The 14,374-nt window shown below is 38.4% G+C and overlaps 1 protein-coding gene across 1 annotated transcript in view; it reads left to right on the forward strand.

Moving 5' to 3' along the window:
* Positions 1-14,374, forward strand: part of sgk1 (serum/glucocorticoid regulated kinase 1) — a 35,845-nt gene that overhangs the window by 9,600 nt on the left and 11,871 nt on the right. Inside the window, exons 4-5 of the mRNA XM_026194208.2 lie at positions 9,366-9,581; positions 13,159-13,222. Of these exons, the coding sequence (XP_026049993.1) occupies positions 9,366-9,581; positions 13,159-13,222 (280 nt within the window). The remainder of the gene's footprint in view (positions 1-9,365; positions 9,582-13,158; positions 13,223-14,374) is intronic.

The following is a 14,374-nucleotide window of genomic DNA, read 5'->3' on the forward strand; positions in this document are numbered from 1 at the left end:
ATAGTTTTATTACGAGATTGAAGATGAGGTCAGCGTTTGTGTCCCACTGCCAACGCATGAACAGAAATCAAAAGTATATAAATCCTCCTGATAAGGAGGGCCTGCACTGTCCCGTATACACAACAGCAGACGACCAGATACACTCACGAACACACACACCCGCACACACATGGCTAAATGCAAATACAGCTTTTCCACTAATCTCTTAAATCGAGCCTGCACCATTCTTGATGAAGACTTAATGAAAAATGAAAACAGCGTGAACCTTTGGTGACTCCTGGTTGTCCCAACATGTGATTTCTCTCTCTCGGCTTATGATTTCAAGAGTGCCTAATGTGCTTTATTCAGGTTTTCTCAGAAATCTTTGAAATTTCGTTACATAAATAGATTTAAAAAACCCCAAAACAACTGTCCAAACTGTTATTTTCTAAGAATTTGACAAAAAATACAATTTCACAACATGGACAATCTTATATAACTCATTAATATTTAAGTTTTATACTTAATCTTATCTCATTTAAAGGGCTAATCGTGAGTTTTAGATCAGGGAACTTTAAGGAAGTACTGTGTTGTATTTATTCACAGTTTGGAAGAGTGACTCCTGGATTACCTTGACACTGAAAAAGCCCATATGGAAAAGAAATAGTAAAAACTTATATGATTTAACTCATGAAAGTGGCCACTTTCATGAGTAAATCATATAAGGTGTTACGACCCGGCTCAAAAGCCGCAACATAAAAAAGGAGACGAATACTAGAGTGTAGGTGAAAAGAGGTTTTATCTTAAAATGGACTATCAGGTTGGCTAAAGTGGCTAGTGCCACCAAGGCAAAGACTAGTAAGCTCCCCGGGAAGCTTGCCTCAGGTATGCTTTTATCCACACCTGACTAGGTGTGGCCAATTAGCACCAGCTGAAAACATTGAGATGATTAGGGGCTGCAGAGGGACGTAACAAAGGCTTACATGATTTACTCATGAAAGTGGCCACTTTCTCATTACTTTTATATATTGTTTTAGTAAGTATCCAAAACATACAAGTTTCATTATATAATTTTTCAAGGGATCTTATATCTGTTTTCACTCTTGTATGCTTTTCATACAAGTTTCACACAAGACAGATACAAACTTTATAAGATTTATATATATCTTTTCCATATGGGAGTCTTTAAAACGGAATAATTCTTAAGCAAGTACTGGAGTTTTAAGGGGTCCCTTTTTTGTGTTTTTTGAAAAAGTGTATATTACGTCTGTGCATTGAGATTTGACTACATTTTGACTAACAGAAAAAACCCACATGCAATGTTAACTGCAGCGATGGCAGGATTGAGGATCATAACTGACCTCCATGAGCTAATTGTCAGCCACTGCTATAGAAGTGCATCTCATCCCTGTTGTTTCCTAAACCGTTCTTTCCTTCTACTTATTTGTCCTCTCGCAAAGCCCCTAACATTATACTGTATAAAATAATTACAGTTTAATAGTATAATATAAGAGCAATATATTGTTATTAATCACGAAAAGTAATGTATTACACATTACTTGTTACTTTTCTTAAAAGTAATGCTGAATGTTACCTAATTAGTAAGTTGTTACAAGACTTGTTACTTTCTCATTACTCCGTAAAATGACCTGAAAAGCACTGTCTCATGACTACCAGGTAATTATATAAACCTATAGGCTACTGTCCCGCACACCAACACAATTCCCTATCCTAATGAGGACACACACAAGATCTCTCCTTCAGTTTTTAGGTTTGAGCACAAAGCTGACAACGCAATCTTGGCTAGCTTAGCATTAGCATGCTGGTTGTGCAAATGTAAGCAAAGAGATAAATTTGTGTTAGCAGTATGATACAATTGCTCCATCCTGGATGCAGTTTCCACTTTACCTTCATGCTGTCCTTTTGTGCAATAAAAATAAAAGTAACGTCCACAGTCTTCAAAAGTTGTCTTGCTGGACCAACTTCACCATTTTATTCCTGCAGCACCTGAACTAAAATCAGCTAACTGTAGCGCAAGTGCGCAGGAAGGAGAAAAGAGCATGTTTGTTTGATGTTTTTTTCTTTCTATCCACCTGGTGCGCAGATAACTCAAGAATATACTATTATAACACAAGTTACAACATAATTGTAACTGTAATGTGATTACTTAATTTTGCACAATAATGCATTACTTTGTAACGCTTAACACTGTATATGACTTCATTTCTCATAAGAGAGGCTCTGATTTGCTCTGTGGGATTAGTGTTTAGTAATTTCCTTACATCCTGTTCCGGAAGCTGATCAGGTGATATTGTTAATAAGTCCATCTACTCAGTATGTTTTAAACACCAATCTTACCCAGAATCGCCTGGCCCAGTCTATTCCCTTTTCTGTTTACTGTCCAAAACTCATTCATGCAAGAGAAAAAGAGAGAGTGCATTAGACCAAAGTAGGAAGGAAGGAAGGAAAAAGCAAAAAGGATGAGGGCCGGCCGAAGAAATCCTGAGAGATGAGGGAAGTCAAGAAGAACAGTGATATTTATCTACGCTGATGCATCCCTGTGAGACAGGATTCACTATCCATTAACTCACAGCAAAGCACATTTCAAAAGGTTTCTTTTGAAATGTTCTCGGACCCAGAAAAAAGCCTCATTTGACAGTTAGTAAGTTCTTCTTGTTAATATTTTGTCAGAGTCAGCTAGATCATAGTGTACCTTTGTACCGGCCCAGATGATACTGGTGTCATCTGCATTTTAAAGCAAATGTCTCATGGGTCAGTTGGCCGTGACGTTTTGTTCTCCACAGAGGGAGGCGGTCTATCATAAATCTACCTTTTCTGTTCTCCTTTAGCAAGTGACAAGGCCCTGCGGGCTAAAGTCCTCTTCCACGAATGCTGATGCATTGTATCTGAGTCAGAGAAGGAGATCAGGGAGGAAGCATGATGCTAGAGTTAATTCTTTTGCAAGATCCTGTCAAGCGACTGTAGGGGTGATCACGAGTACAGCTGCATGTAAGGTGTTGAATCACACATGCTGGCAGACTTCAGAGGTAGAAATGGCCCTGTTGTAGGCCCACATATTGGCTGTTGACACTGACTTCTCAGATAAGTGGTATTTTCTTTTTAAAGTGTAAATGTTCTATTGCTGCACTTTGCACTCGAGACTCTGGCTCCTGACGTAGTGTTACCTAAGAAGAGCCCTTGCTGTACACTCTGTTACTTTTTGATGACGCTGATAGTTAATGACTTGTGAGACAGATTCCACTGATTTACTTGTGACCTTTTCACTGGCACACAAACTCACTCTGGATTCCAGTCTGATCTCCCAGCTGGGGGATGTGACCTGTGAAAACTGGATAGAAACCCTCAAGCTGCTGCATTTTCAATTAAATTTATAAGTTTACAGTTTTTTTAACAATGCCCTCCACAAAATAACAAAATGACATGATTTATTGCAGGGCTGCTGGCCCTGTATTAATTGCAACTAGGTGTACTTAATGAACTACTGAACTTTGTCCTCTGTTCACCAGCTTGAGTCGCATTTACCGTGAATCGCATTACTGTCGAAATATAGGTCTTAGTTACTACTGGGAATAAGAAGGAATTAAGAGTAACAACCCACAAGGCCCAATTATATTTGATACAAAGAATTACACAGAGAGCACTGGGAGCCAAAATCCCGTTCCAAGTTGTTGGCTTGTCATGCATACTGTACCAATACCAGGGGAAAAATACCTCTCATTCCAAACTTCTGATGGTACTCTTTTGAATAGTTTAGAATAGCCTATGGTCACAAATCTTTGCCATCTGTGTGACGGCAAAAATTTAAAACCACACCAGTCTGTTGAATGCCGCACTTGGTGAGGTATGATGATGGGGTGAGGTAAATAGATTAGTACTTATATATAGCACTTTTCTACTTTAATTGAGCACTCAAAGTGCTTTCCTGCAACAAGCCCCATTCACCCATACATTCACAGAACTTTTTTTTATTAACATTCACAACCTCACAGTGTCTTGGATACATCAGACGCAACTTAGGGTTCAGTATCTTGCCCAAGGAAACTTCAAATTGCAGATTAGAGGACCTCGGGGATCGAACTCAGACCTTCTGACCCTCCTCTACCACCTGAGCAGCCCCCACCACATATGACACCTGCTTAGCACCAGTATGAAGATAGTTGCTGTCAGTTTGGCTTGCTGCCTGCTTTGGCTTGCTCACCTGGAAAAACCTGAAGAAGTCAACTGGTTGACTTTTTTTTGACTGTATCAGTTTACCTACATCAAAGGATGCGTCATATCATTTACAACCTTGATACTTTTACATTATTACCAGTCATGCCAATGACTAATAATATCTCCCCCAATTTAAAAATATTTAATTAACATATAAATAAAGGAAGTCTCCCAGTGCCCCGGAAAGCAGTTCTAAGCTACCACTGTTTAGCATAAACTTAGCAATGGAAAACTGCTAATCCTTTCCTTTTCTTTTGTTCCACAGCCAAGTGCTCTGGCAGGCGAAGAATGTGGTTGGCATGCAAACTTGGAGTTGCTTTTCTCACATGATCTCTCATCTTTGCTCACAGTGAATGCATATATATGCTCTAAAATGGCACAGTGCATTTGTTTCCATTGTTACTGCAATATCATACAGGCGGGCTTTTTTCTTTGCCAAGCCCCAAGAAAAGATAAATAAACAGAGTGGAGGCACTTCATACCTTGGCTACAGTTTCCTGTATCTGCTGTGGGAATTTTGCTTTGTGGAGATTCAGCCAGATCTATCAATAACAAACTAGAGGCAGGTGAGGCAGAGAAAGTAAGGCAGATTGTTTGTGGTGTTAAGAGGTATTCTGATAATCTCTGAAGTTTGAACAGACATTGAAGGCATTCAAGGTACACAGGAAGAGATACCTGTTTTATGACTGCTTGACATGTAGTGACAGGTTAGTTTGAGGACGTTTTTACCTGATATTTTGAACAAAGAACGATTGAAGACAGGGTTAAACAATAAGAGTAACTGACACAAACAAGTATTTTGAATTATGTTAATGCTAATGACTGTCTTGAGATTCCCATTCATGTTACTACATCTCTTCCTCTTTTCTTGACCCACTGGAAAAAAAATCCCTTGTTTCATTGTGAGGGAATTTAGGAATTACTGTTGTTCTAATCTACCCTGAGAACCCCGCTAATCCCATCTTCCCCCTTGCTGTCCCAGAGCTAAAGCCAGAAATGCTGTGCCACAGAGGCTCAGTAGCTCCCTGAGACTGAGGCAAAACATTTGCTTCTCCCAGTAACATGCTCATCTCAGCTGGAAATGATTTTTGTGTTGTACTGTGGCCTTAGTACCCAAATACAAGCTGCTCCTGTTGTGCATTGTGTGCATTTTGCTGTAATTTGTGTCTCAATTTTGGCCTAAATCTGTTAGTACACCCTGTGTAGTACACTATGTGTGTAATGTATAGATTTCAACTGGATATTTGTTGTCCTATGAGAAAACATCCTAGTTTATACTGCAAGAGAAAGTAGCTTCAACTATCTTCAACAAAGTAGCTTCAACAGATCTTTATTCTAGCTTTAAATAAATAACCTCCTGAGTTCTCATTTGGGAAACATTTTTAATTTATCCTAGCTATTTGGGATTAGTTGGGCCTGATGAATATAAAAACAAGTCTTAGTCAGGAAGTTGAGCAGGAAGTTGTTATTTTACTGTGTTTTTTAAAAAAAAAACCCTGTATGTCCTCACATGGGTTCACTGTTTTTTGTTTTTTTTTAAGTATAACACATAAAAGTTAATGTTGCTTAACAAAGTATGAAACTATTGAACAGAATGAAGTATAAGGTGCAGAAAAGCCAACATGGGACAATGAACCATGAAGCAGCATTTTTAAATTCAGCCAGACATGTTGCCACCTTGTTTTTTTAATCAATTTTAATTTAAATGCTGAGGATTTTTTTAAAATGTATAGTTATCAATAGATAATATATAAAGAAATGTGGGGAAAAACTTCCAAAAAATGGGAAAAGATAGCATTATATTATCTTTAAAAGGGGCCATGGGCTGAGGCATAGTAAATGACCATGAATATTAATGTATTGCTAAGAAGACAGGGTTCAGAGACCTTGTCACCGCAGTCCTTGAGATTTCAAGATGAAAGCATTCAAGCAAATCCATTGAAAATTAGAATGAGCCCAGATGAAAGCTCAAAAGCAGCTTAGGGTCAATATCCAAATCTTGAAATCCCAAATTTACTCCTTATCCACTTCTCTCTTTAACAGTGGTATTATTCTCTGTCTTGTTTTTAATTTCGGGTCTCCAGAACTCTCCTTTTTTCTCTGGCTCTGGGGCTCAATTTCCAGTTGGATATATTGCACACATTTGGTGATTTTATTCCACGTGGACTGTCTGAATCATAGTTTAGGCATAGCCTGTTCACTACTTGGATCAGATTTCCTACCATCTCTCATTAATTTTAAGACCTGTTTGCCATCTAAGAACGGTTTGGGGAGGTTGGGGGACCTATAATTGGATATTTTATGTAAGACCATCTTGGTTTATCGTTCTGTCTTTCAAACATATTTTTCTTTGTCTTCACGTTGCTGTTCAATTTAAGCCAGGTCGATTTAGACTTACACACTGAGGGGAGCTGGTGAAGGACATGAACGGATAAGCAGGAGAAGGCCACAAAAGGGTTACCAAGAGAGAGAGCTGAGCCGTGGGCTGGCTGTTGACAGCACCAAAAAACACTGTTGTTATCTGCTGTGCAAAAGCCTCTTGACTTGGAGCTTTATCATACAGTTTCATGGCAAAGTCTACTGTATGGGGCTTAAGGGCATACCTTTAGGCAGTTTTATATTAATTTATTACTGGCCAAAGCCATCTTTCTCCTTGCTGACAGGAAGCAGGAAGCTTTAAAAATTGCTCAGATTGAGTTTTCACAGAGCTATGTAGCTGATGTCTCCTGGTATAAACATGGAAAATATTACTTCCTGAGTTGATGAGGTGAAAGGACAGATGTTGTTGGAGAGTGCTTACATAATGTAACCACTGTTTTCTTATTGGTCACAGCACAAAACAAGGTCAAAGGAGCAGGGAAAGGACTGGGAATGTGGAAACGGCATACATATATTTGTATGTGTGCGTGTGATATGCACTCCCTGCGGACATGAATTTTCATAACCCCAGAAGGAGGCTCAGATAGAGGCCATTCAATAAAAAAGCATGCATGATAAACATGTACGGTCCAATCGAATGAATAGCACTCGTTCGATTTAGACTTGCATACCGAGGGTAATACTGCACATAATTAAATATGATGAAATGCACAAAAACACACATTCAGTCACTGACAACTCAGGTCTATCACATTTCCTTTCTAATATGAAGTTAAATGTGTACATCCTTTCATACATCAACAAGTCTCTAACTGGTTTCACAATGGTACATTTAAGTTTATTAAAACCACAGAGCTATGTTCCTGTTTATGTAAATCACTAAGAATAGTCACATTTGGGGAAATATATACATTCTCTGACTATATAAGATGACTGATATTGACTTCATGTCTTTAGCTACAGTAGTTAGCCTAGCAAAAACACAAAGACAGAAAATGCTAGCCTGATTATGTCAAAATACAAAAATAACACAACCTCAGAGACACAAATATTTTTCCCTGAAGGTTTTTGGTTTTAATTTGCATATAAACAGACTGACAGTAATAATTCATGAATTTATGGGGCATTACTTGGAATGCTAACTTATTAGCTTGATTTGTTAAGATATTCAATCATATACAGTTTGCCTCCACTCTAAAAGATTTCCAGTACAATTTCTCTGCCTGAATCTAACCTCATTTTAAGAAGACACTGATTCATGGGTGTGCATACTTACTATTTTACTGAGGTTCAGTGTGAAGTGAAGTTCAATAGCCATTTATCTGGGTCACCTGAAACAAGTCGACACTGGCAGTGAAGTATTTGTGTCACAGCTTAACAACACACTGTAAAGCACAAAGCTGTTAGTCCTCCTGGTGTGCATGAGACAGATGGGGTTTTTTTTAAAGAGAAACTGTTTTTCTTGCTACTTACTCCTTGTAGTCTTTTTTTGTTTGTTTTGCTAGCCACTGTTCAGAACAGCAAAACAGCACCTAACGTGACTCTCTCACATTTTTCTACAAATATAAAAAACATAATTTTTCCTCTTACAGACGTTCTGATACATAGATTTTATTAACTTTTGTTACCGAAAAAAGTTGTTTTCACATATTTCACACCTTTTTTAAAAAATTCGTTTTGCTAAGCTAGACTGTTTGGCTGCTGGCGTTAGCTGAATTAACAAACAGATAAGGAAATCGTATCCATCCACTCTTATGTAAACCTCAGCCAGAAGCAAACACACATTTTTATAAAATGCTTAATTGTTCCTTTAAGACAGTGACTATGACTAAATGTCATTGGAACAGTATGTGACCAGAGAAAACAGCTCATTATGAACTCTCCTTCTAACATTGGGTAACAGCTAAAATCAAGACCTGAACTATCCACATACAGGAAACTTTTTTACACCGAGTTGCAAAATTCACCTCAAATATGCTCACATGCAACGTCACTCACACACTGTATTTCTTCATGCACTCCTATGCAACTGTAATGTTGGGTGAGCAGAGCAGTGACCGCCGATAGAGGCCTTGATAAGATTCATTTGAAATGGCTCCAGTCACTGAACATGTCTACTCTGCATGCCAAGGGCAACATTTCCCTTACATAAGAGCTTTTCTAGGTCACTGGCACATATATCAGTGTGATTTGGCTTCCTCAAGAAATATTTGCACCTTGACTTTAGTTTACACTGTCACATGTGTGATATATTTCTCTCCCAGACCTCCTCTCACTTTTATATGTGTGTGTGACAGAGCTCTTAAATTATTTCTGTTTCTGATATGTGTTCTGGCAGTGTTGCTGGCCACTCACTAAGTAGTGATTGAGAAGAGGATGTTTGTGGAGAAATTGTCCTCTGGAGCATGTGTCACTGTGCAGCTGTCACAAGAGAGAAGATTACTGCTAAGACTGAGCCTGACTCACTCAGTTTATCCAGTGCAAAGCAAATCCGAGTCTCAGTTATTTGATTCATGAATGGATCAAACCCAGTACAGTTTAATCCATCAAATTTAAAAATGTCACTCACAATTTTTTTAAACACATAATTTGAGGCATAATTTAACTAGTAAATTGGTTAAACTGCCTTGACCGGTAAATGTGTCATACTGTAAAACTATCCAGGTTTTTTACTGCTATAACCAGCGTATCAATAAAGTTCTATTAGTCTTGGATATTATTCTGTTTGAAACTTTATTGGCTAATGAAAGAACACGACTTCTCTAAATTTTCAGGTTAGGAAGTGGAAAATGCTGGCTCGCCATCATGGTGACGGTACAGGCAAGCAGAAGGAAGCAGAGCCCGACCTCCACCTGTGTGGCTGCTCATCCTGGGGGATTCACGCCTCACCCCTCTTGGCCAGCCCCGTCATGCTGGAGTGTTCTATTTGCAGCGGGCCCTACATCAGCTACGCCCTAGAGGACACCTGGCAGCCACGCCAGCGTACACAGGCAAGTTTATTCTACAGCTACTCAGATTATTGCATCAAATGCTAACTTGTTGAGATAAACAGTGGATCCAAGAGTGATGGGAATTCCAGGTGTATTAAGCAGGAAAATTAAGGAAATCTCCAAAGAAATCATTACCAAAACCGTTGTTATATAATATCTATAATACCTGTATGTGGAAATAAAACATTTCAAATCTATATGTTATATGTGAAAAGACTGATTAAATAAATGCACCACCAGGCAGTAGGAGTAGTTACTGCTACAGTGCTCCCATAAAGTAGGCAATGGAAGTCTTTGTGGTATTTTGCAGGATTTCTAAAGGTCTCTGTCAAATCCTCCCCAAACATTAATTTCAGCTCATTTTCTTTTTTCTGTGGTGCAGTGTGTTTTCCGTGAATGTTGACATGATTTTAGAAGATAATTCTCTACATGAAGATCTGTTTTCCACGGCACCTACAGTTTTATTATGGATCATTTGACTCCTACTCTCTGTAGTGCAAAATGCTGATGGGCACACTAGTTGCATTGCTGAGCCTCCCTTTTGTATTCAGAGTAGAGTTCACCTTTGTAGCAGCGTTAAGGACCTTTACCAGATAAGTGCTTACCAGTTTTTATTACCTCTTCGCCATTCTTCGTCTTTATGTAATGAAAGTGTCATTCACCTGCTTCAAAATGTTGCTACTGAGGTAAATGTATAACAAGTTAACATGGTTTAATATTTGCCTCTCTCCCCTTGGATAATAGGGCATGCCACATTCCTACTGCCCAAAATTATTCAGGGAACTCAAGTTCTTATCTGCCAGCTTAATAAATAATTAACAGTTTACTGGTTTTACCTAGCTATGGTAGCGGTAAGCTGTTAAGTTTAAGAAAGGATGACAAGATTTTTTTTCTGTTGGTATAAATGAAGTTCTGTGAGTAACTCTATTTTTTATATCTTTCTTTTGCTAAAACGAACCCAGATCAGAGTTCCTCAGTCCTTTGTTGGTAAAAGTCGAAATGCTTCTTTTCTTTTTTTGCTGTTAAATGTGCCTCATCCGATGATTCACTGTCAAGTTACACAGACCGCTACCTCCCCTTGATCCCAACACAGAAAAAAATAAAATTAAATAAATTCTTCAACCTTGTTCTCTCTGCTTCAACAAGCCACACTGGTCTTCTTTTGGAAAATATGATGAAATATTAATGAACAGAAACCCCAGATTCACCATCGCTATGGATACATCTCCATCAGACCTTCGCTGAATCAATAAACAACCTGAAGAAAAGGAAAGTTAGTCAGGAGGGGGTTAACGGGGAAGGCAGAAAGACAGATGCAAGTGTAAATCCAAGGAGAAATGAGAAAGGAGCATGAATGGTGAAGCGATTGTAGACTGTAGAGAAAGATGTTGACAGTATGAGGGGATATGAACAGTGAGTCATATATTTGTTTACAGTATTCGTGTCTGAGAGGAACGATGGAAAGATGCAGCAACTGTCAGCTATATAAAGACTTAGAGGTTAAATGACTGATGTGACAGGCAAACTGCTCAAAGCTTTGCCTCTGAATGAGTGAACAAACTGATGGGATTGGAATAACTTTTGTGCAGACACACAGGCACACGCACACACATCCTTATCCCTCGGCTTGTTTCGATCTTGAAAAAACACTCATGGGAGACTACTAAGTTTTCCGTGCTGCAATGTGGAACAACAAAGTAGGCTAAGATTGTGTTTACCAGGAGCCACTTTGAAAAGTTGATGACAGACGGCAACATCATTGAAAACTAATATCTGACAAGGCAGTGCACTTTGATGGGAATGCCCTGAGATGCAAATGCTGCCGGTCCTGTGACAGCTGCCGGTTATGTTGTATGTGGAAAAAGAAAAAGTGGGACAAGCTTAAGAAGCTACTATTGGGACTTGTGTGTTTACACTCGTATGTGTGAGTCATTTCTGCCTGTCACATGCAGAGAAATGTTTTGACAAAGTAAAAGACATCCAACTTCAGATGCGGATATGTTGACTCCATTACATTTATTTATGCTTCCCAGATAAAGGTTTTGCATTAAAAATACATTTTTCCTTTTATAGTTATCAATCTAGTCTTTCTAGTCTGTTGCCTGGTCTAGTCAGGGCCCATTTTTCATGTTTGGAATATAGATGAGTTTTAAGCAAATTTATTAAAGAGTCATTTCCACATTCAAGTTGTTAGCTATTTTTGTTTTAAGCAACAGATTCACAGAAATCCAAATAAATAATAGATAAAATTCTATGAAAGCTTACTTATAAAGAGCCATGCACACAGGAAGAGACTAGAAGTGGTGTGATGACCAAAGACCATCAAAACTCAATGAAACTGAAAGACCTGGGTAATTGAACAGGTTAAATAATCATTTAGAAGAAGAAATGGTCAGATATTGAGGTAAATACAACTCAGCTTTGAGTCAAAAATTAAAGTGGCTTTCAATGGAAGCAAAGGATACATGTGATTGATAAATTATAGGTTGGAAAGCATATTAGACATTTATTAACTAAGCCCCGTAGCTATATAATGCATAATCCATTATATAAACCCTGCATTTTGCTTCACACCTAGTCGTAGGTCAGTTAGTGGATACTTTACTCCCATTGGTACCCTTTGAGAGTATGAGAACTGTGTACCCATCCACAGTGATTACTTTTGCCTAGTCATCCCAGCCCCTTCCTGTGTGCATTGCTCTTTTAGAAGCAAATGTAAGCTCCAGTTTGTAAGTTGACTAGCTCATCTTACCTCAACAATAAAATGCTATTTAGACACCAAAGTATCATTAACAATTAAATTCTATGTATCAATATGTAGCATAGTATATCAGCTTCAGAGGCACTTTTTTCTCCCTGCAGTCTTCCTGCAGCAACTCTTGTATCCTGTAAATGTCTTTGGCCCAACTGAACGAGATGAGTTTCATTTTGGCATTCTGTCTGACTGAAGAACAATGATGCTGTTATACTGTCGTTTAAAGCAAGCGATCCAACCACTTTTTAGAACAGGAAACCAAGAGAATCAGTGAAGTCTCACACTGGGAATCCAGCCTTAATAAGACATGTCGAGGGGAGCTAGCTGGAATGAAGGCCTAAATCAGTGTGGGAGAAAACCAGCGTGCTTTAAAATGCCAGCAGTCAAAAAGGTCACACCTCATATAGTCACCATTTATATAGTTAAGAATATCAACTTAGACTGATGATTTCAAAACAGCTTAGCTTTATTTTATTGCATTTTCCCCCCTTTATATTTTATTCTAGCAAATCAAGCAAAAAAGCATCGACTAAAGGGAAGGAATGGATTTTGACCTTTTAATCAACTAGCAATGAATCGAATTTGTCTTGATATGGATTATTTCACTGTAGATAGATGTTATTTTGTTGTACTTGGGTGTTATTCTACTGTACATAGATATTATTTTACAGTATATAGCTGTTTCTTTAGTGTATTTAGATGTATGCCATAAAATGGATTTTAAAACACCAACTAAAATAACAAGAACAATCTTACTTTTATATTTGTTTCTCTTGAGTATTTGACTTGCTTTTTCTAAGTGGTGCCATATTTTCCCCCCAGGCTATGGACCTGTACTACCACAATGAGTCAGACCCAGACAGCTACTGTTGCCCTGGTGACAGCAGTAAGTAACCAGCAACTAAGCCTGTTGTTTTGTATTCTTCCATTTCCTGCCTCCTCCTTCTTTCCCTCTGCTTTCCTACTGTGACTCCACATCACAAACTCGTATTCCTCTGTTGTTTCTTTCCACCATCCCACTCCAGCAGTCCCAGCTCATTTCTCTTTATTGTCGCCAGTGACGTTTATTTTTTTCTGTAAGTCCAAAGTAATCTTCATTTTGCTCTACTTGTTTGTTGTTGCGTCTTAGTCCAAACCTAATGAGGTTGTGACTTCACCTTACCTCACCACTTTGCCCTCTGATCCACCCTCTAAACTCCTGGGATAATAACTGTTGTTCAGAAACCAAGATTACTTATTTGTTTTGTGGAAACTTGCAAAGCAGTAGTTACAGAGGCAATCCTCAGGACCGATCATTATGCACACAATGCAGTGACCTTTTCTGTTTACAACCTCTCGGGCGCTTGTTGCTTACATGTGTACAGTTGGGTGAAAGTCTACCTTGGTTTATGGCCAAAATGACAGTAAGTGACTGTACTTTAATTTTCCATCATGCTTCACAGTTGTGCCACAAATCAAGCTCCAGTACAAAGTGCATAGGCTGTATGCGTGACATGTTTTGGCACACACTGCCTATCTTCTTTCAGTGGCTGTCAATTAACACAATAGCCAAAGCATAGGCTCCACCGAGTATGTCCGTGTGTGTCTCTGTGTGTGCGTTCCCACGAACCACTTTCCTCCCTCTTTGCAAATTCAGTTTATTAATTCTAAGTAATAAATATCAGATGAAAGGCAACATTTAGCATTTCCTGCTTTGCACTGGAATTGTACAGAATCTTTAGGAGCTATCTGTTTCCAATTAAATTATTTGCTTGTACTATCATTAACTGTGTAGAAAGTGAAATTTTAAGTAATACGTAAATGTCACTTAGTGCTATAAAGAACCACAAGAAGAACCATATTGCATTTAAATACCAGTGTTATATGACTGTTACTATATTGTTGTTTATTATTACTGCAGAAATAAGCTTTTAATGGCTAAGGTTGAGCTCATTTTAACAATTCTATACGTACTTTTTTGTATGTCTCGTCTAACATTCACAAAAACACACTGATGAATGCATCAGGGTCAGCTCAAGGCTCTGTTTCTTTGGGCTGT

Source organism: Astatotilapia calliptera, chromosome 15 (genome assembly GCF_964374335.1).
Source record: "Astatotilapia calliptera chromosome 15, fAstCal68.1, whole genome shotgun sequence".
NCBI lineage: Eukaryota > Metazoa > Chordata > Actinopteri > Cichliformes > Cichlidae > Astatotilapia > Astatotilapia calliptera.